Source organism: Fusarium solani, assembly GCF_023522795.1.
Source record: "Fusarium solani strain SB1 chromosome Unknown bctg00000014, whole genome shotgun sequence".
Taxonomy (NCBI): domain Eukaryota; kingdom Fungi; phylum Ascomycota; class Sordariomycetes; order Hypocreales; family Nectriaceae; genus Fusarium; species Fusarium solani.
The window spans coordinates 1,457,299-1,479,265 of NW_027072141.1; the positions used below are offsets into that span (position 1 = coordinate 1,457,299).

The 21,967-nt window shown below is 49.6% G+C and overlaps 7 protein-coding genes across 7 annotated transcripts; 5 read left to right on the top strand and 2 right to left on the bottom strand.

Moving 5' to 3' along the window:
• Positions 1-369: 369 nt before the first annotated feature.
• On the bottom strand, positions 370-2,721 carry MRS44_017942 (uncharacterized protein; the record flags this gene model as incomplete). Its single annotated transcript, XM_065615828.1, has 1 exon — positions 370-2,721. One exon carries the CDS (start codon positions 2,719-2,721, stop codon positions 370-372), a length of 2,352 nt encoding a protein of 783 aa, XP_065471900.1.
• Positions 2,722-3,433: 712 nt separating this feature from the next.
• MRS44_017943 (uncharacterized protein) lies at positions 3,434-4,882 on the top strand (the record flags this gene model as incomplete). Its single annotated transcript, XM_065615829.1, has 5 exons — positions 3,434-3,499; positions 3,543-3,832; positions 3,880-4,054; positions 4,094-4,732; positions 4,796-4,882. The coding sequence occupies 5 exons, from the start codon at positions 3,434-3,436 to the stop codon at positions 4,880-4,882; spliced, it is 1,257 nt and encodes a 418-aa protein (XP_065471901.1).
• Positions 4,883-7,750: 2,868 nt separating this feature from the next.
• Positions 7,751-8,692, top strand: MRS44_017944 (uncharacterized protein; the record flags this gene model as incomplete). The annotated part of the gene is made up of 1 exon (XM_065615830.1): positions 7,751-8,692. The coding sequence occupies one exon, from the start codon at positions 7,751-7,753 to the stop codon at positions 8,690-8,692; it is 942 nt and encodes a 313-aa protein (XP_065471902.1).
• A 510-nt stretch (positions 8,693-9,202) lies between these two features.
• Positions 9,203-10,500, top strand: MRS44_017945 (uncharacterized protein; the record flags this gene model as incomplete). Its single annotated transcript, XM_065615831.1, has 3 exons — positions 9,203-9,724; positions 9,795-10,106; positions 10,156-10,500. The coding sequence occupies 3 exons, from the start codon at positions 9,203-9,205 to the stop codon at positions 10,498-10,500; spliced, it is 1,179 nt and encodes a 392-aa protein (XP_065471903.1).
• A 645-nt stretch (positions 10,501-11,145) lies between these two features.
• MRS44_017946 (uncharacterized protein) lies at positions 11,146-16,237 on the top strand (the record flags this gene model as incomplete). Its single annotated transcript, XM_065615832.1, has 6 exons — positions 11,146-12,571; positions 13,184-13,394; positions 14,072-14,262; positions 14,602-15,860; positions 15,914-16,102; positions 16,157-16,237. 6 exons carry the CDS (start codon positions 11,146-11,148, stop codon positions 16,235-16,237), a joined length of 3,357 nt encoding a protein of 1,118 aa, XP_065471904.1.
• A 794-nt stretch (positions 16,238-17,031) lies between these two features.
• MRS44_017947 (uncharacterized protein) lies at positions 17,032-18,840 on the bottom strand (the record flags this gene model as incomplete). Its single annotated transcript, XM_065615833.1, has 4 exons — positions 17,032-17,059; positions 17,113-17,786; positions 17,898-18,253; positions 18,336-18,840. 4 exons carry the CDS (start codon positions 18,838-18,840, stop codon positions 17,032-17,034), a joined length of 1,563 nt encoding a protein of 520 aa, XP_065471905.1.
• Positions 18,841-18,872: 32 nt separating this feature from the next.
• Positions 18,873-19,769, top strand: MRS44_017948 (uncharacterized protein; the record flags this gene model as incomplete). Its single annotated transcript, XM_065615834.1, has 2 exons — positions 18,873-18,912; positions 19,150-19,769. 2 exons carry the CDS (start codon positions 18,873-18,875, stop codon positions 19,767-19,769), a joined length of 660 nt encoding a protein of 219 aa, XP_065471906.1.
• Positions 19,770-21,967: the final 2,198 nt, after the last annotated feature.

The following is a 21,967-nucleotide window of genomic DNA, read 5'->3' on the forward strand; positions in this document are numbered from 1 at the left end:
ACTTGACAAAAGGTAGTTCTTGTTGTAGTGATTGTAATTATTCTTGGTTAAGTTTTCATTATCTCAATGAGAGGCCCTTTGGGGCCTTATATCTTTGAATGATCCCATCTAGGACTTTGAACCTTACCCAGGGGGCTGACTAATAATAGGCCGCCCCTCTGTTCATCACAGAGGGGGCATCACAACCTGTAACTGCGTCACTGTTGTAACCGCCTTGCGCACCGTATTTGCCTCATTTCTCCACCAAATAAAGTCCAATCCCAATAAAAATATAATCAATAGATAGCGCTTTATCTGATCAATTGATTCTGACAATTTGAACCTTCTTGAAGCTATTCCCACATTGTTGTGTGTAAGTGAGTGTAATGCCTAGTCTCGGGCCCGCGACGGCGGCACGGGAATTGTCATCCCGGCCACCACAATGCACGCCTCGACCCTCTCGTCATCCGAGTAGTTATTAGGCACGCGATCATAGCCGAATCCGCCCCAATCTTCTCGGTGTGATAGATCCTCTTCTTGATCGCTATTTTCAGGCGAATAATCCCCTCTTCCGGCCGCCAAAGCGGCTTGTGTGAATCCCTCGATCTGTGTGTTCATGATGACCTCAATATCGTCACAATCCTCCTCCTCGTTGCCGGCCAAAAGCGGCGTCAAGTCTCCCGATGATACCGAGAGCACATCTTCAGGTATGTTATCTAGCTGACCTCGCAAGGCTGCAGCCTTGTCAAGGTCGGCCAAATAGTCGGCGGCCTCGGGAATAGCTTCAAGAACGTGCCGGCCCCAAATTCGATGCTGGAAGTCCCGTTTTTCCTCGTCAGCTTCAATCCAAAGGCGCCGACGGTTCTCTAAGATCTCCTTTTCCGTCTCAGATATTATTCTCTGGCGGTTGGCCGCTTGTGAAGCCATCGCGGCCGCTTCTGCGGCCGCCTTTTCCCGCTTTGCTTTCACGGCCGCGCCGCCACGGAGGCGCGGCCGGCCATCGTCACGAAGGTTCTGGAGGACATTATTCTGCTGCCGAGTCAGTCTCTTTGACTCTAGTCTTTGCTCCTCTCGGTCTCGTGCTTCAACCATACGCTTTAACTCTCCTACAGTAAAAGCTCCATCTTTTACGCCCTTAATTTGGCGTCGACTTCGTGTGCGGCGTCCCTCGAGTCGTATATGTTCCTTCTGTAAAGTGAGGGTATTCTCATGTGACTTTTGCGTCACAATGGCGAGATCAACACACGCTTCAGCGTGCCGGATAACCTTCCTCGTTGGTGTATCAAGGAGGGATATAGACCTTTGGACAGAGCGATCAGAGAGTTGCTTTTTGACTCTCCTCGGGGTCACCTTATCCCTATTTAATTTGACTGGGAATAGCGGCTTTTCTCGCTCTTCAGCGTGCCGGCGGAGCGGACCTAGGATAACTTCTGGGTTAATAGGGAAGATACCTGACTTCTCAAACCCAACGTATATATGACAGGCCTTAAAGGCGGCTACATACATACGATTCCACTGGTTAAGAAAGTCAAATCGAGAGATCTGCATACCGCCGGCCATCATGAAGTCTCTAAGAGCGCATTTCTGTTCATTTTTAAGGTGTTGATAGACACCAACGTCAAGAGGTTGCAGACGATGACTCAGGTGACTTGGCAGGCGGTACGGGATAATATCAAACATCCCACAATACCATAGAAATTCAGGATCCTCATGAGCGGAAAAGGAGTCCATCAGCAAGAGCCGGTATGAGGTCGGAGCCTTCTTGACTTGGTAACGAGGTTTGAACGCATATTCCTCGTCAAACTGGGACTTTGTGATAGTCGTTGGGTAGCCAAACCACTCCTCAATAGAGGATCCGGCGAAGGTCTCGCTGGCGGCAAAGGAACAGCGGTTAAAGTGTTGCAGCCACTGGACAGCTCGATGAGAGTTATTAAAACCCGTATCAGTGAATGTGAGGACAACCCGGTCGTCAATATCAGCCCGCGTATATTCCTCTAATAACGTCTTCGCCGTGAGTATCAGGAACGAAGGAATTGACCTCCCAGCTGCACTGACGGCATCAACAGACGTCAAAGACTCCTTATTCCCGGGCTGAAAGACAGTCGTCCGTGTGTTTCGTTTCATCCGGGTAGAAAAGAGCTTAAGGCTACCATTTACCCACCCAATTTGTAAGGGGGTCTCGTCAAAGTTCCAAAGATTGCACTTTTGGATACCAAGGGTGCTCATCAGGGCGTCGAATTCCTCGAACCAATTGTCGATGTGTTGTATATCGGTCTCGGCGGCGGCACGGGTGACTTCTTGGACTTTTGGGGACTTATATTGAAGCTCTGGATGACGCTTTTTAAACCTCCGTACCCACGATACTGATACAGGAAGCTGTGGGCTGTTAAATCGGTGCCCCCGAAGGAAACTGGCGTAGTTACGGATGGAGGTTTCTGACACAGCAAAAGCGCTCCTCTCAACTGAGCGGATAAAGGTCACCAAAGCCCGTTCTTCCGGCCCAGTTAGCGCTGACGGTGTCCCTCCTTTGGAATCAGAAGGCAGCGGTTTCCCAGCTTTCAATAGATATATATATTTCTTAGTCAGGGCGGCCTTTGCGTGGTGGAGCGCGGCGGTGTCACTGATGCTGTATTTGCCTGGTGAGGGGTTCGCCCGAGTTGTCGGTGGCGTGGATGCCCCGGATAGATACGCATGCGCCGCACGCGCCGCAGCGGCGCTTTCTTTGCTTGAAAATCGAGGCATAGTTAATTTCAATTAAAAATAAGGTCTGCCTTTAATTTGAAGCTATTCGGACTTCAATTCGTGGACAAATGAGGCAAATACGGTGCGCAAGGCGGTTACAGCAGTGACGCAGTTACAGGTTGTGATGCCCCCTCTGTGATGAACAGAGGGGTTGCGTAACTCGCTTACCTAATCCCCTGGGTAATCGTAGGACTTCAAACTTTAATCTTGATCCTGAAGCTTAGGGGGAACTCTCAGTTCTTCCAACACTAGACCGGTCTTGACAGCTCTCTCCGCAAGCTGAATACCCCTGGAGCTGAGTCCAGAACCGCCCAGCCCTAGCGTTCCGCTCAACAAACTTGGGATCCGGTGGGAAGGGGACGGCCCGAAAAATCTATCGTTTATACCCTGAACTTAACTACGCCGAGGATACGGTTGAAACCAAATACGCCTTGGTACAAGCTGCGATAGAAGCTTGGGATGAGATCGAGGATCGGGTCTTAAAGAACCTCTTAGATATAATGCCTAACCGGGTTGCCGCCGTTATCAAGGCTAATGGCTGGCATCCGAAGTATTAGATGTGTTCAATTGATGATATGAAAAGTTGAAATTACAACCTTAAAGCGGCCATGGTACCTCAGCTAATTTGGATTAGGTCAGATGGGTCGGTACGGTTGAAAAGCTTCATATTTCTTGCACCCCACTGTATGCCCTGTTGTCCCTGTACGAAGGTATGGGGGCCTCCTACTTTGTATATGGCGCAGCGGCATTGTTTCTGATAGGCGGTCCCTCCCGTCGTGTGAGTTCCCGGGATGACGTATTTGCCTGAGATGGGGCCATAGAAGACTGGCCCTTGCGCGGCTTTGGCTGCTCCGTCCTGTTTTCATGCCGCCATCACCATCGCGGGCCCGCAAGCGTCCCATGGTGGATCGAACAACTTCCACTTCTATGGACCCCGTGCACCAGTCGGCCCAGCTGAGCGAAATCCACCTAAACCCCGCAAGCCGTTCTCAACAGTGCCCTTCCCACCTGATCCCGACTTTGTCGACCGTCCCGATATCCTGAAATGGATGCATGAGAAATGTGCCAGACCTGCTGCTCGCATCGCGCTCGTCGGCCTTGGCGGCATAGGGTAAGTCCAAATACGGCACAACTGCCACCCTCGACTCACGATCAAAGAAAATCGCAGCTTGCCGTTCAATATGCGCATCAAATCAGGCAGCGCTCGCCCAACACATGGGTCTTCTGGGTGCATGCTAGCACCCGAGGGCGATTTGAGGAGACCTATGAGTCTATCGCGGACAGGCTCGAACTACCCAGACGGAACGATCCCGATATTAATGTCTTTCGGCTGGTAAGCGAGTGGCTCCGCGTCGAGGAGAACGGGCCATAGGAGATGATCGTCGATAACGCTGATGATGCCGATGTCTTCTTCTCGATTGCACAGGGACGACTTGCCTCGTTCTTGACGCAGAGTTGTAACGGATCCATCGTCGTTACATCGCGAAGCATGGATGTGGCGGAAAGATTGGCGGGTGGTCGGAGCAACCTCTTTGTGATACCGGCAATGGAAAGGGATGCGGCATGCCAACTACTGCGAGGAAAACTCGGACTTAACCGTGACAATGGAATCGCAGCTGACTTAGTACGTGTTCTCGACTATATGCCTCTTGCGATTACACAGGCGGCCGCCTTCATCAACCGCCGGGCACCGCGGATGTCAATATCCAAATACCCGGACGAGTTCCGGAGGAGCGACACGAAGAGGGTGAGGCTCCTTAACAGAGATGCAGGAGATCTCCGTCGGGACGATTCCGCCTCCAATTCGATCGTGACCACGTGGCAGATCACTTTCGAGCAGATCCGTCGCGAGAGGCCATCGGCTGCCAACCTACTCTCCTTCATGAGCTGCTTTAGTCCGCAAGGAATTCCCGAGTCTGTGCTCCGAGCTTACATACGAGACCAGCTGGAATACGGCGAAGATGATTTTGAGGAGGACCTCGAGGTCCTACGCGGATGCTCAATGGTGGCGGTAATCACCGATAGCGACGTATTCCAGATGCATGCATTGGTGCAGTTTTGCACACGGCTGTAGCTGTCGTCTGACAAGTGGGTCGGATCATCCTACTACGAGAGCCTGTATGGCACACCGCGATTCTTTGAGGGAAGGCATGGCAAATAAAGATGCGCAAAAACAGTAAATCTAGAACTATGCTGGTATCTATCAAGAATGATCGGCGCTTGTATTTAATACTTCTAGACCGATAATAGAAGCTGGGGTGAAGTGCCAGGTGATGTCCCAGTGAAGCCTGGCCAGGGTCTCACCACTGTGAAGAGCACTACGATAATATTCCCGTCTTTATTTAGGAACGTTGGCGCTGCCTCATCCCTCGAGTCTGTCTTATGACGTTGAATTCGCCGACCACACTGAATTGATCAGTGTGGTATCCAAGGGTGGCATCTTATACTATATGGGCAATCAGCGTCGGCAAGATGACAGGCACAATACCACACCTGATTCGTAACTGTTTACAACTTAACCACTGGTACGGTACGGCTGCAATCCGAGTTGGTCGATGCTTACTCCTAAGCGTGCGGATCCCAGAATTACCCGAAGAACATCAACAAGAAGCGCTTGCTGCATGACTTTTACCCGCCCAGCAGCAGCAGCACAAGTCTCCCCACATTGAAGCAGGTACCCAGGGGTCTGTGATGTACGTTCCTTAACAAGGCCGACCCCACTCCTGCCGGAGAGGGGGTAGCAAAACCCGTAATTTCGTCGAAACTGTAAATATTTCACCCCACTAAAAATGGGGGCATTTTAGGTGGGCTGACAGAAATAATAGGACATTTCAATTTTCAGATTTTAGGCCCACTTTTATCCCTCTACCTTTTTCAGTGAGATTTACGGGTTCCGACGAATTTACGGGTTTTGCTACCCCCTCTCCGGCAGGAGAGGGGCAGCCTTGTGCAATATCTCGTGCCCCGGGTAGTACCAGAGACTTCAAAGTCTGAAAAGGCTACTGTTCGGCGGACACCGAAAAACTGCATGCATCTAACTTCACAATAAGGCCAGCAGTAATCCAGCTAACATCATTCTCGGCCTCCTCTTTCCGACGGGATGAATGAATATGTTAATTGTGTCGAAGATACCCCGCCGCCCGCCGTGGATACTTCCAATGTGCATTGCGGACGCGGTCCGATCCCATTTCCGATCCTCCTCGCTTTGACATCCTTTGCAAAACTTCCAGAGTGCAAGCCGAGACCTCCCCATGGGCTTAGCCCGTGACAGCCGATAGCTCACACAATGAGCTATCGTGAGCTTCACCACAGACACATAGTATATAAGTACATTCATTTTGAACATTGGATAGTACCTAAGCTGCCTCAGCTTTCAACATGATTTACCATTAGACTCCTTACTCTATACAGTGAATTTGGTTACACCTTGGAACCTTCGGTCCCAAGCACATTACCAAACGTAACACCCACCGCAACGCTCAGGATAAACGCCAGTAGTCCATCTGCTAACATAGACCCAGTCTTGACCATATTTATCCCTTAGGAATCAGCCTAGCCCTTATAATATCCACAGACCAACAACTCGATTCAACGGCGGCGCTTTCTTATGGACAGAAACATTCCAAGGAATACCAATAGAGCCAATCGTCCCTGGGCACGAAATCGATGGATGCGTAAACACTCGAAACCAAGATGCAGGTTTGCCCGGACTTAAATGCGATAGCAGCACATCCTTGCTTGTTGGTGCATGTGGCGAGGCATGTCTGGAGACTCGACGGATCGCCCGAACCGATTATCGCATCGCCGGGGAACGAACCTGGATTTGCGTACCCCTGGAAGCCACATGGCACTCCTTGCGGCAGTTCGGAAACAGGCGTGCATATCGAGGAGGTAGTGGTTGCGGCAGTAGATGTAGTAGTCGTCGAGGTCGACAGGGACGTACCCGGCTTGCAGCGACTGGCGCTTGTCCGTGTAAAGGCCAGAGCGGCAAAAAGGACAGCTAAGGTGTTGCTTAAGATCATTGCAGGCTGGACTTATTGGGAATGGGATATGTTGATATAGGGAAAGAGTATAGATTTTATAGTCGAGATCTTTATTTTCTTGAGGGAGGAGCCCTTTAATATGTCCGGGCTCGCTATGCGCGGGTTGGTAACGACATTTAAGCTTCAACGCTACTCAGCCGGTAAGTGCCCAGCGACTTCCAGATAGAGCCATTCTTTGCTCTAAGATGAATCGCTAAACCCAGACCGAGTGTGCTAGATCTAGGTGCAGAGTAGCGTGTAATAGTTTTCAGCTTTAGACACTAGCCGCTCATGGATAATTACGGATATGGCAAGTGTAATTAAAAAGCTCAGATCTAAATGCAGAGTGGCGTGTAATAGTTTTCAGCCGCTCATGGATAATTACTCTGTACTCCGTACCGATATGGCAAATGTAATTAAAGAGCTCGGACCTAAATGCAGAGTGGCGTGTAATAGTTTTCAGCTTTAGACACTAGCCGCTTATGGATAATCAACATGGAATGAGAGCAGACCCTGGCTAGTGGTCGAATTGGAATAGGGGCTTGCATATCGCTATAACGAGTATGTACTAGGCTGTTTATAAGCGTTAATACTACCTCTTAGAGGGAGGATAGAGTGTAGCCAGAAGAGATTGAATTGAAGCTTATGGAGGGCGCTTTCAAAAGTTATGTCCTGCCAGAGCCTAGAACTTTGTATGCGTTAGCAGGAAACCGCTGTTTACAAGGGCCGGCAAGCAAATGTAAACAGTGGTTAGGGAGGAAAAAGCGGGAAATCTGGGAACAGCTGGTCAGCGGCATTGAAGTTGGCGAAGTGGGGCACCGCGGATCAGTACAGATCCGAGGGGCTTCGGCTGTTCGCCTGACCCCGCTATCCGGGCATAACGTCGCTCACCGCCTTTCCACGCCCCCCCTCCCACGCGTTTTTTCGCGACGCGCTCTGGTACTCCTCCCTCAATCAAACCACCACAATATTACCAATTCTCATCTAATCCGTGTCAAATCTTCATTATGAGTTTATCTAAAGTCGCTCGTGAGAATGATATAGCTGAAGTCCTTCGCAGGAACCAGAATGGCGAGAAATTACGCTCTCTTGCCACGCTATATGACTTGGATGAGGGTATGCTACGCGGTCGGAAAAAGGGCGCAAAAGACGCACGCACAGCGCAAATTGGGGCTCAAAAACTATCGCCTTTACAAGAGGCGGTCTTGGCCAATTACCTTCTCGAAGAAGAGGCTGCCGGCCGGGGCCTCTCGCGGCGTGATATCCGTGAGATTGCACAGGAGATTTTGGACCCTGAAAGTGAAGACATCACGATTGGAAAGAACTGGCCCTCACGCTTCCTTGAACGCAACCCAGACATCAAATTGAAGCCATCTACACCTATCGAGGCCGCCCGAGCGAAAGAAGCAACTCCCGAGCGAATCCGTCGCTTTTCCACTGATCTGGAGACTCAAATAGAAGAGAAGAATGTCCCGCCGGACCGCATCTACAATATGGATGAACACGGCCTCACAGAGGGGAAAACCAAGGCCGGAAAAGTGTTTGGCGATGCCTTCAGTCGCCGCTCTTTCGTCTCACAGAGCGATAATCGCACTTGGGTCTCTGTGTTGGAAGCTGCCAACGCTGTTGGGAGACGCATCAAGCCGTGTGTGGTATTTACGGGCATCAACTTCCAACAACAGTGGTTTCCGGAAAATCCTCCAGACTGGGCCTATGATTGTTCGGCCACAGGCTGGTCAAATGCTCGGATATGCGAAAAACGGTTGAAGGAGGTGTTTATACCGGAAACGAGGCCATCACGAGTCGATTCCTGGAGGATTTTGGTCCTCGATGGGTTCGATGGCCATATATCTCCTCGATTTCGATTCCGGGCTGCATTTCATCGAATTCAGCTCGTCTACTTAAACCCCCCCCCAATTCATCTCATATCACGCAGCCGCTTGACGTGAGTGCAGACCTGCGTATTTGGATATGATATATCGATATCAACTGTGCTATCTGGATATATCGATATTGATATATATCGATATCGATATAACTCTCTGCTTCTTAAATGGATATCCAGATTGATATCCACCTAAATACCGCTCTCTGATTGGCTGAAAAGATCTTATCAATTGATCAGATGATGAAAAGGCTTCTGTCGCACATCACCACTAGGTTCGTGCGACTGGATATGAAACACGGGGCGTACCTTGGGGTCGCGTATCCGGTTTCACATCTGGCCTGTCGCATAATCCTAATATGAGCTCAAATAGCTGTTCCCGAACACATGGCTGTTCGATTTCTTTTGTTCTTTAGATAACTCTCATCAATTGACTGGTGCCATCAATGATTCCTGTGGAGCCAATTGTCTGACAACTTCTCTCAATTTCAACATCAGCACCACCATCTCAGTACTCGTTCAAACGGCTCTAGGTATTCTAGCACAATTAGCTTATCCAGGTGATTTATCGACCATGGCATCATCTCAGACCACCGCCGCCTCTACGCCCTCGATTTCGGACCAGCCCATTACTGGGACGTCTCTGGACTTTTTCCTCTTCTTCAAAGCAACGTATCCTGATGAGGACACCCAGAACGCCACCGGCGGGTCACGTAAGCGCAAATCTAGGGGTATGGTGATGTATCGATGTCTCCATTGCCCTGCCGATAAGCCCTGGGCGAATCGGAAGCGGGACAACGCATGGCATCACGCCCGGCGGTGCCATGCCGATATTATCTCTTCCCTCGATCGCACGCTCATTGGGGGCAGTTCTGATGTTCTAGATGATGAAAGGGAAGCCAAACGTCCTCGGATTGATGCTTTCTTTCCCTCTCGTTACTCGGATGTCTCTCTCCGCCGTATGTTCGACCGCGATCGGTATTTAGATGCAATAATCAGCCTAATCACACGCCGCCGGCTTGCCTTCTCAGCAATTACCTGGGATGAGATGCAAGAGATTATGCTAGCAGCTAATCCTGCTATAGAGGACCTTTTAGTGACCAACCGAAGTGCTCTAATGCGACTAATTGATGCCACATATGAGTTATATTCTTCTCACTTCTCAGCTCATGGCAACTCTTGAAGCTTCCATCTCAAAGATCCATATCCTCTCTGATCTCTGGACATCGCCCCATCGCCATGGGATACTCGCCATCTCTGCGCGATGGGTTGATCAGGATTATCAGCCACGAAGGGCACTGCTAGCGATGCCAGAATGTCGCTATAGCCATAGTGGTGAAACCCAGGCATCTCTAATTATCGATACACTGGCAAAGTACGGCATTGCTTCTAAAGTGGGCTACCATGTAGGGGATAATGCCACTTCAAATGATACCTGCTTGTCTTATCTCTCACGGCGGTTACGAGAAGACTATGGGGTACGATAACCCTTCCCTTATCTCTGGATTAGGATTAATTGGTTGCTAGTTGACGTTTGATCCCTCTAAGCGCCGTATCCGCTGCGTCGCCCACATTATTAACCTATCCCTTCAAGCATTTCTTCTCGCGTCTTCAAAAGAGGCACTAATCGCCGCTCTTGATGCCACCGATGATACCTCAAACGATCAGTTGTTTGCACAGTTCTACGACACCTTGCACGACGCCGGACAGACAACAAGAACAGATGAGGCCCATCAGCTTCGCGAAGAGGCAATCGTATACTTGAGAACTTCACTGGATGGCAGCATATCGCGCCCCTACGGAAAGTACACAACATCGCGGTCTGGATACGTAAATCTACGCTTCATTCGGCTATATGGGACGATGAAATAAAGCTCCGACTAGGCATAGATAATGCCACACGCTGGAATTCATGGTATCGATTGTTGGATAATTTTCTGCGGTATCAATCCCGTGTAAAACAGTTCCTAATTGACCATGATAGAGAGCTTCAAGACGATATCCTGCTAGCTTCAGAGTGGGAGTTTATTGAACGGACGCATCGTTTCCTACAGCCGTTTGCCTCAGCTACGTTGTTGGCCGAAGGGGCGCGATCTACACTCTCCCAATCACTCTCGATAATGGATGTTTTATTGCGACAGTACGAGAAGTATAAGGTCGGTGGCGATGTTTTTTCTTTTATCTAATTGATCGGCTAACTAATTGTCTTATTTAGGAGCTTTATAGTTCAAAGGAAAACCATGATCCCCACATGGTACACTGCATCGATATGGGCTGGTTTGTACTTAATAAGCACTACCATACGCCACCACCGGGAATTGATCCAGGCACCGCCGGCGGTGTGATTATCCGCACGTGACCTGGGCACCGCCAGCGGTGTAATTATAATCCGTTATGTAAGCATGATAGTTACGCGGCCTTTGAAAAGGGGTAACATACTGCAAATTGGCCCACCAATTCAACGAGCAACAGCTTCTGCAGTATCAATTTAACTTGTCGCGCCTTCACCCTGCTCCAATGAACCCAATTGAGGTCCCCCGCCGCTTCCCTGATGATGCCCTTCCCCCTGAAGGCCAATACAACTCACAGGAGGAACTACGCACAGCAATCAACGCTTGGGCAGCGCCACGGGGTTATGCCTTTACGATTGCAAGATCTAGGAAGACTCCCAATGGTAGAAGAGTAGTTATCTTCAACTGTGACCGTGGACCAGGGGTCTCTCCTCCCCCCTCAGCCCCAAAGGCCCCGGGGAAACAGCATCGGCAAACTACAACACGTCGCACAGGATGCACCTTCTCTGTGATAGCAAAGGAAAGCCTGTGTCAGACTATATGGAGTCTGAGGCATCGGCCCGGGGCTAGATTTGATCAACACAATCACGAACCAAGCATCGACCCAGTAGCACATCCAACGCATCGTCATCTATCAGGCCCAGAGGTATCAACAGTCCGACAACTCTCTAGTGCCGGCATTGGGGCAAAGGAGATTAGATCCTACTTACTGATGACCTCAAAAACACTTGCTACACAAAGGGATATCTACAATTACATTGCAGAGGGCAAACGAGCGCTTGCCAAAGGTCAAAGCAACATACATGCCCTTACTGATCAGCTCGAGAGCGAGGGCTTCTGGAATCAAATTCGCCTTGACGAGAGTGGCAGAGTTACGGCGGTGTTATTTGCACATCCGAAGTCGCTGGGATACCTCAAATCATATCCCGAAGTGCTTGTATTGGACTGTACATACAAGATCAACAAGTACTGCATGCCTCTGCTCGATATAGTTGGTGTTGATGCTTGTCAACGGTCCTTCTGTATTGCATTTGCGTTCCTCGGCGGCGAGGAAGAGGATGACTACACCTGGGCTCTTGAACGGTTACGGTATATGTATGAGCTCCATGGAGCAGCCCTCCCATCTGTGATACTCACAGATCGCTGCCTTGCTTGTATGAATGCTGTTTCCTCTTGCTTCCCTCAGTCAACCTCGATGTTATGCTTGTGGCATATCAACATGGCAGTTCTGGCCCATTGTAGGCCCGCATTTGTTGGGGATAAAGGCAACCCTCAAGGGGAGGAAGCGTGGGCTGAGTTCTACAGCTCTTGGCATGAGATTGTAGCCTCGACGACTGAGGCAATCTACAACGAGAGGCTTGAGAAGTTCAAGAGGCGCTATACCCCTGACCATATCAACGAGGTGGGCTACATCATGGAGACCTGGCTAGATCTCTACAAGGAGAGGTTTGTCAAGGCGTGGGTTAACCAATACCTTCACTTTGAGCAATATGTTACGTCACGGTGCGAGGGGATTCATCGGCTTCTCAAATCCCACCTGAAAAACTCGCAATCTGACCTCTTTGAGGCCTGGAGGATCATCAAGCTTGTTCTGTCAAACCAGCTTGCCGAGCTCGAGGCGAACCAAGCCCAGCAGCACATCAACACACCTCGTATACTATCTGGGGTGTTGTATAGCAACATCCGTGGTTGGATATCACATCAAGCCCTGCGGATGGTTGAGGCTCAACGGCAACGACTGCTGGAGGAATATCCTCCATGTACAGGGCTTTTCACTAGGACTCTTGGTCTGCCCTGTGCACATATCCTTCAGCCTTTGCTAGTGCAAAATCAGCCCCTTCAACTGCATCATTTCCACTCACATTGGCATCTCCAACGCTCAGGAACCCCCCGGCTTATTCTTGAGCCTCACAAGAAGTTTGATCGTCTAGCTGCTAGTTCAACGCTGTCACCAACAAGCACACAACGTGAGCCGTGTGTATCTGAACGTGTTGAGAAAGCACTACAGCCAAAGGCAGCGCCGAAGTGTTCGAGCTGTCATCAGCTAGGCCATAACATGAGGTCTAAAGCATGCCCTTTACGTTACCAATATCTATTGGAGGCTCCTACTCAAACCACTACGACAACGCATACAACAACACATACAACTACTCGCTCTATAACTCGATCGCTATCCCCATCATCCCCATCGGGATCCTCTATAGTATCGGAGATCATAGCCTGTACAACAACACACACAACAACTCATGTGGTATCTCCTCCAGCGGCCGGACCAGCAAATGCGGTGCCTGCATTACGGGCCGATGACCCCCGTGCCATCTTCCAACGATACAAAGAAGCACGAGAGGCCTGGGTTGCTACATTTCCTCGGGGATCTCAGAAGACCAATCAACAATACCGGAAGGCTATGGGGCTACCTACACGTTATAGTAAAGAAGACTATGAGTGGTGTATTAACTACAAGCAAATGGGGAGGTATTGCAGGGGGGAATCCGGCATCAGAGACTGGACTAGGGAGGAGATGATGAGTTATCTTGATTGGGATAAAGCTGAGAATGAGCGGGTTGAACAGAATGTAGGGAAAGAGATGGCAGAGCAGCCTTTCTCAGGGCGGCGAGGAATGCAGGATATCTGGGATGCTGCCGGGAGAGATGTTATACTACAGGGTGAAGGGGCTTAGTTTTTGAGTGTTGTTTGGGGTGAAGTTAGCCATTTTGATGGTATTTTTCAATGCGTTGATACAAGAACGAAGAGCTTTCTACAAGAGAGAGGCCTCTGCTTTATATACTACGATGTGTAAAGTGATTCACTTGCATCGTGATAGCTGTGGTGTTCGGATGATGCGAGTGTACGCATTGTGTAATCTCCACGGCCCTGAGCGGGCTTGTATGTTGTAAATAGACTATGTACTCTATATTGAATAGCTGCATATATAGCGATTTGCTGTATCTCTTCAATTATGTAAATAGATGCCCTGTCTTTAGATGGGAGAGGGACATCGCAACTGGGGCCCCATAGGGACACGCCTAGGCGCGCCTCCACTCGCGAACGCGTAGGCGTGCAGATTATGTCAGCCCTCAATTTGGCTTAAACCCCACAGTCGCAGTTTCAGGGGCTCCGTCTGTTGCTGCCACTGCTGAACACAACTACAGTCTCCAGGAGCGGGCTTCCGCTATGGCCCAAGCAACATTTCCTGATGATGTGCTCCCGCCGGAGGGTACATACGATTCACGAGAGGCTCTACTCGCAGCTATCAACGAATGGGCAGCACCCAGAGGATACGCATTCATAACTGGGAGGTCTTCGCGATCAACTAGTGGAAGGCAGATTGTTACATACGCATGTGATCGGTGGTGTCGTCTACCTAGCGCCTTAAAAGATCGCTAGCGCAAGACTACTACACGAGGAACCAATTGTCGGTTCTCAATCATTGCGAAGGAATCCCTGGATAAGGCGACCTGGTCTTTAAGGCATCGTCCAGACAGCCGATTTTCCTTACACAACCACGAGCCAAGCTGGCACAAATCGGCTCATCCAGTCCATCGGCAGCTCTCTGATGCGGACAAGTCAACAATCAGCCGCCTTACGAATGCCGGGGTAGCGCCAAAGGATATCAGGACTTATATCCGTCAGAACTCGAACACCATTGCAACCCAGCAAGATATCTATAATCGTATCGCAGATAGCAAACGAGAGCTGTGTGAGGGACAGAGCACTATACACGCCTTTGCTAACCAGCTGGATAAGGAAGGGTTCTGGAACCGGATGCAGCTTGATTCAGATGACCGAATCACGGCAGTGTTATTCGCCCATCCAGAGTCATTGGCATACCTCCAGGCTTATCCAGACCTACTTTTCCTGGACTGCACATACAAGACGAACAAATATGGGATGCCACTCCTTGATATGATTGGCGTTGATGCCTGCCAGCGATCCTTCTGCATCGCCTTTGCATTCCTTAGTGGCGAGACTGAGCAGGACTACCTATGGGCCTTGGACCGGCTCAGGTCCCTGTATGAACTCTGCAATACAAGGTTTCCATCTGTTATCTTAACAGACCGCGATAAGGCTTGTATGAACGCCGCAGAGATCTGCTTTCCATCTTCAATCTCGCTGCTATGCCTATGGCACGCGAACAAGGCAGTCCTCCGCTATTGCCAGCCGACATTCGTGCGCCACCAACAAGGATCGGAGGCCTATCAGCAGGGTCTGAGCGATTGGAGTGAGTTTTTCAACCACTGGCACTCAATTATGAAGTCACCAGACGAAGAGGCCTTTGATCAGCGCGTACAAGAGCTTGAAAGGCGCTACCTACCGCAATACATTGAAGAGGTTGGCTATATCAAGGCCAATTGGCTCGATCCATACAAGGAAAAGCTGGTGAAGGCTTGGGTTGATCAGCACCCTCATTTTGGTAATGTAGTTACCTCGCGGGTTGAGGGTATCCATGGGCTCCTTAAGAGCCACCTCAAGAAATCTACGCTGGATCTCTTCGAGGCTTGGAGGGCTATGAAGCATGCGCTTCTTAATCAATTAGCCGAACTGCGATCCAACCAAGCGAGACAGCAAATGAGAATACCAATTGAGCTCTCTGGATCACTATATAGTGCCATACGTGGCTGGGTATCTCACGAAGCTTTACGCAAAGTTGAAGAACAGCGGAAGCTGCTCTTGAAAGAAAACCTGCCTAGTTGCACCGGCGCATTCTCTCGATCTCACGGCCTCCCTTGCGCCCATACTCTCAAGGCTCTACAAGAACAAGGTCAAGCCCTTCGCCTAGAGCATTTTCACACGCATTGGCACCTCAATCGCCATGGTGTTCATCAGTTACTACTAGAGCCTCGGCATCGACCTGATCGAATAGCCGCCGGTTCGACTACTGGTAGACCGCAATCAAGCACCCAGAGAGAGCCAAGTGCATTCGAGGCAGTTCAGGCAATAGTACGGCCAAAGGCACAACCCAAATGCAGCAGATGCCACCAAGTAGGTCATAGAATGACTTCAAAGGCATGCCCTCAGCGATACGAGGAACTTTTGCAGTCGTCAGCATCGTCGGCGCAGGTAGGGGCAATGCCAGCGGCGTTGCCGTCGGCATTATCAGGGCAGGTACGACCAGTGCCGATGACATCTTCATCAGCACCATCTTTGCAGGCAGGGGAAGCTCTAAGACCAATGTCTTCAGGGTCATCAGGGCAGGCAAGGCCAATCAGGGATAGTGCTAGCTGCATTGTTGTTAGTATCGACGACACAGACAGTACAGTGCCGGCAGCATCATCATCAGCACCGTCGGCTCAGGCAAGGATGGTGCCGGCACCTAGGTATGATGACCCGCGGGCTATCTATCAGAGATATGTTGCTGCTCGAGATGCCTGGTACAAGGCGCAGCCTCGTGGCAGTATTAAAACCAACCAGCAATATCGGAGGGCGCTAGGTCTACCTCTGCGGTATGACAAATCAAGCTATCAGTGGTGTCTCGATTGGAAGCAGATGGGCAAGCGCTGCGATACGCCAACTGGCTCTAGAGATTGGACTAAAGAGGAGATGATGGCCTACCTAGATTGGAGCAAAGCAGAAGATGACCGGGTCGAGGCTCAGGTAGCCACGGAGATGGAACGCATGCCTTTTTCTAGTAGAAGAGGTATGTGTGATATTTGGGAGGCGGCAGCGGCAGATGGCGAGGCCCAGCAGGCTATTTATTCAGGTAGATAATCAACTATTCCTCACCGTTCGGGATCATAGGATTTTAGTACTCAGTAGTAGTAGTAGAGTTTATAGGATTTTAAGAACTACCTCAGAACTCGGAATTATAGCTGTGCGGGGTTTAAGCCAAATTGAGGGCTGACATAATCTGCACGCCTACGCGTTCGCGAGTGGAGGCGCGCCTAGGCGTGTCCCTATGGGGCCCCATCGCAACTATCATGCTTACATAACGGATTATAATTACACCGCTGGCGGTGCCCAGGTCACGTGCGGATAATCACACCGCCGGCGGTGCCTGGATCAATTCCCGCCACCACCCTTTCGCCAACCCCACCCTTTCGCCAGGCAAAAAAAAAATTCCCCCACCAAAACTCAACACTTTCGTTTATACACAGCTTGACCAAAATAAAAGTTATTTGTAAATGGTTGCTAGGTTTAAACTTAAAATTGATGTGTTTATTGATTTTTAGGCCTTTTTACCAGCCTCCCCGACCGTGTGGTGCGCTGCGGTGGTACGATTTCCTCTCCGACTTCAATTACCGAAGCAGCTTCCGATTCCGACTCTGACTCCCCCGAGGAGCTACAATTCGCCACTGCATCCTTCTTTTCGCTTCCTTTTTCCGGAATCGCTTCTCCAGATGCTAGAGCCTCGCTCAGAGTCATGAACCGCTTATTGGGATTCGGAAGAGCCTTCCTCTTCCTCCCTCTCTTCAGACGGGCCAGTTCCTCCTCCAGGCCAGCAATCCTCACGGTATGCGCCATCAACGTCTGTTGTTGAGCCTCAAAGCCTTTGGCTATCACGTTGTATCGTTTCCGTGTCTTGGGTGTTTTGTTTAGCCCAAGATCGCGAATTTGGCGGCTAGTTTTTGGTGTATCATCCGAGCCAAAATACGGCGCCCGCTCCGGAGTCCTCCTTGGGCTGTCATTTGGCCTATCTTCTTGGATTTCTGGGTGCCGCAGGGCTTTAGATCGTGAAATCGGCCAATTTCCAGTAACCCTCCAACCGGAGAGTATATTCCTCTTCGTCATTCCCACTTGACGAGCCTTGGCGTAGGCTCGGATGAAATTGACCTTATCTATCGGAGCAGAATCGGTCAGGGAAGCGAACTTTTCCAACTCTCGACGATATGCGGCCTTGGAGGCGTTGAATACCCCGTTATCTAATGGCTGGAGTCCGTGGGAGCAGTGTGCTGGCAGATAACAACAATAAACGTTGTTCAAAAAGCACGTGGCCATCCATTCATTCTTCTCTCGGTTAGCAGTCATTTTTCACGGAACGGGCAAAGTACATGCCGTTGCATGGCTCCCGTGGCCATCCAGAATGATCAACCTGGCATCAGACTCGTCGGCGGGCTTTGTCTGGGGCAAATAGACCCGGTCAAGCCATTCAATGCCAATGTGGTTGTCGGTCCACCCGTTGGGCGAAGTTATGTAGTGCCAATCTGCTATCTTCTTGAATTCCTCCAGAAACCACTGTTTCTGGAGTTCTTTCCCCTTGAAGATTATGCCAGGAGTCAAGGCGCGGCCGTCAGCAGTGATGGCTTCGATAAACGAGGTCCAATTTCGAGTTTGTGATCCCTTGAGAAGAGCCTTTCGCTTCGGGTCCGCGCTTCCGACCACCAGACTATCCAGCCCTAACGAAGGGAGTCTAGTTAGTTAAATTTGAAAACTATAGAGAAAATAGAAATGGGGGCTTGCCAAAACCAGCCATGATACCTCCTTCGTCGACGTTAACGGTGTTCTCAGGCTTGATCCAGCCGTACTGGCCCTCCCTGATATCGAAGTACCAATGAACCGCCCTCGGCGTAAAGGAGTCAAATCTATTGGCTTCTTGGCGTCTGCCCATCTTGGTCCTAAGGTCTGGACGGCGCTCGATGAATCTGGCTACCCAGTTGCGTCCTAATTCCGGTTGGTCGCCCTGTTGTCGTAGGAGGCCCATGACGCAAGCGCGAATCTGATTGTGGGACGGAGCATAACCTAGAGACTCCTGACGAAGAATCCAGAAAGCCAATCTATCTTCTTGACTCTTGGATAACCGTTGGCCAGGCTGAATCTGCTCTTTTACCGCCGCCTGGCCGTTAAATCTGTCGATTAGAGTCCTTCGAGGCACGCCCCGTCTCTGGGCCGCTTGAGAGGGCGAACAGCCATTATCGGTGATATCCAGTATAGCCTCAGCCATATCGTCTTCCGTATATTTCCAACGAGGCCGCGATGAAGGCATTTTGACCGTGTTGTGAGAGACCAGCAGCAGAAATGTTGGAGAGGAGTGGTGAGGAAATTGGGGATCGAACTGGTGAATTTTCCTTGCAACGACCCACATACATCACGTGCCCCACTCAACTGCATGAGACCTAAACCATAAATTGCAATCAATTCTATATTTGACAGAAGCAACCGCTTGTAAATGGCCGTTTTTCTGCCCAAGCTGTGTATAAATGAAAGTGTTGAGTTTTGGTGGGGGGATTTTTTTTTTGCCTGGCGAAAGGGTGGGGTTGGCGAAAGGGTGGTGGCGTATGGTACACCTTATCAGACCAGACACCTGTGTATGCCGCCGCACTCCTTCTCGATCCCTCGAAACGAAGAAAATACATTGAGCGGAATTGGCAAGAATCCTGGCACGCGCCTGCTATTGCCGCCGCCCAGCAAATTTGGCTAGATGAATATAATGCCGCGCCAATCCCAGAATCCTTGCGGGTACCTCTAGATGTGTCCTCTTCATCTGGGAGGCAGCACAACGAGCTGGATGAGTTGTTGAGCGATATTGCTGTTACTGGCCCTATCTTAGACGACGCCGATGACTTCGAAACCTTTATTGATGCACCACCGACCCGGATAACTGGCTCTCCTCTCCAGTGGTGGCTACATCGAGATCAAAGGAAAGCATATCCGCGGTTATCCCGCATGGCAATTGATATCCTCTCAATCCCTCCTGAATCATCTGATGTTGAGTCTCACTTCTCATCGGCGCGGCGTACGCTATCATGGGATAGAGAGAGCATGACCTGCGAGAACCTGGCGAAGGTTGAGTGTGTGGGCAACTGGATGCGCGAGGGTATCATTGTACCCAAGTCTCACGGTGGCAGGGGCGTTATTTCCAGCGTTGCTGTTGAATTTAGCGTTGAAACAGAGGCAGAGGACTTTCTAGATTAGGGTACTTTCTTGTTCTTTCTTCTAGCCTACAAGAATTATATGTGGTTTATCTGGATATCAACCTTGCTAAAGTGGCTATGTGGCTGTATGGATATCTACCTGGATATATCGATATCCAGATAATTTCTCCCACTTATCTGGATATCGATATAATGGCCAGAATTTCGGTGGATATCGATATACGCAGGTCTGAAATGATCTCCGTGACCGTGGGTGACGTAGATATAGGATAGTGCACGGCCAGGGGCAACCTTCTCGATCCACGCAATGAGCTCTTGTGTCTGCTGGGTCGTGATAGGCGTGTCGACAAGGACTGCTTCTTGCTCTGAATATATTAAAGTGCAAGAAATTGGAGACCAGACTCCGGCTTCGTAGGCTGGATCTGGACTTTCGAACGGGATGGGGGGTGCAACGTAGACTGCAAATCTGGGGGAAGACATTGCGGAGGGCACGGTAGCGAGAAGGATGAGAGGGATTCTTTGTGGCAGAGATATTTAGAAAAGCAAAAGTATCTTTGAGGAGTTAATAGAGGCAGTTATATATCAAGCATGGAGCCTACGACTGTCCTTGATCTAACATGTTGCTTTCCGAGGCAAACTGGAGATGTAGCGGGGCAAGGTCCAAATTGCGGATAGATCACTAATACGCCCCGACGACAGGTGTCCATCGGCCTGGCCCCTTCCAGGCGAAAAATCATAGCCCTCACATTTCGGTAAAGATGGGTGAGTTTCTGATTCGGAGATGATATGTAATCATCCCCGCGTTATAACGCCGAAGACCGAAGCGTGGAGTGCCCCGCCCCGTGACACACTGTTGAGAACGTCAAGGAACCAAATGCCGTTCGGTTTGAAACATCGGCAGTATAGTAATCAACTCTTCCGAGGCCCCCTATTCATGCGCCTTTCCGAGATCCGAGGCAAAGTCATCAATTTTTCTACAGCAATATTGTTCCTCCCACTTTCACTGAAAGTGCTCGTTTCGCGTTGTCATTGGCTCAGGACCCCTGCAATTCCCCGCAATCCTCTTTCACCTGAAAGAGGGCTCTCAATCTTGTCGAGAGAACAGGGGTACCGTGCTGTTTAACAGGGATAGCGTTCGCTTTACCACCGATACGTACTAGTCCTGGAAATTTACAAGGGTGCCGTTCGTCCAAGACGCGACCTTATTGGCTGAATCCTCCCGAACACAGTGAAATCCGACACCCTAGACCCATCATTGATCCGGCTAGTTTACGCCCAGCAATTCGGAGATGCATTTGCGTCTCCTCCCTCCTTCTATCTTCCTTTCCCTTCTGTTTCTTTGTTTCTTTTCTTTATTCTCACGGGCTCGGCCGCCTCGTGCGGTCACGCCGACGCCCTCTTCCCAGTCTCACTAAAGACTGACCGATATAGCGGCTACCGCTATGATAGCCGCACCTGGTCATCCCGCTGACGGGTAACAGGCTCGACAGGACGCGCCTTTGAGCCAATGATATGCTGGATAGTGGTCTGTTCTGTAATTTGCGAAAGCTTTACGTAGAATTTAGCACTAGAGACTCTAGCTCAGCACGTCCTATGCCCCAATAGGGGACTTTACGAGCCTCACGGCCCCCGGACGAAAAATATACATAACGTACATGATAAGCATATGTCACAGACAAGTATGTGTCTCAGTAAGATTTTCACCTTAAATCGCGATTTTTAAAAAATTCTTAAAAACTGAAATTAGTTTAAAAATAACCTAAATTTTAGGAATAACTTTCTTAGCAGTATATAAAGTAAGCTTAATTTTTCTAAGATTTTTAAAAAAAAACTCCTATTAAGTTATTAAGAAAAAACATATTCGCACTGTTTTTTTAAGCCTTTTTTTACTTTATAAGCTAGATAATTTTTTGAAAATTCTAGGAAAAATACTAACTTTCTAACTATTTATTAATTAGGTTAAAAATGCTCTTTTTAAGTTTATAGCTATTTTATTGTAGTTTTTAGAAAATCTAGCTTTTTTACTTTTAGCTGCACAGTATTAGTGTGACACATACTTGTCTGTGACATATGCTTATCATGTACGTTACATACATATATACATTTACGCCCAGCAATGTTTCGCGCATCTCCGATCTGGAAGCCCCTTGATTGGTAAGCGTTCAAAGCAGACTCGTCTTGCCCCCGCTTTAGCAAGCGGCCAATGAAGTGTGGCCGCTTAATTTGCTAGCTTGAAAC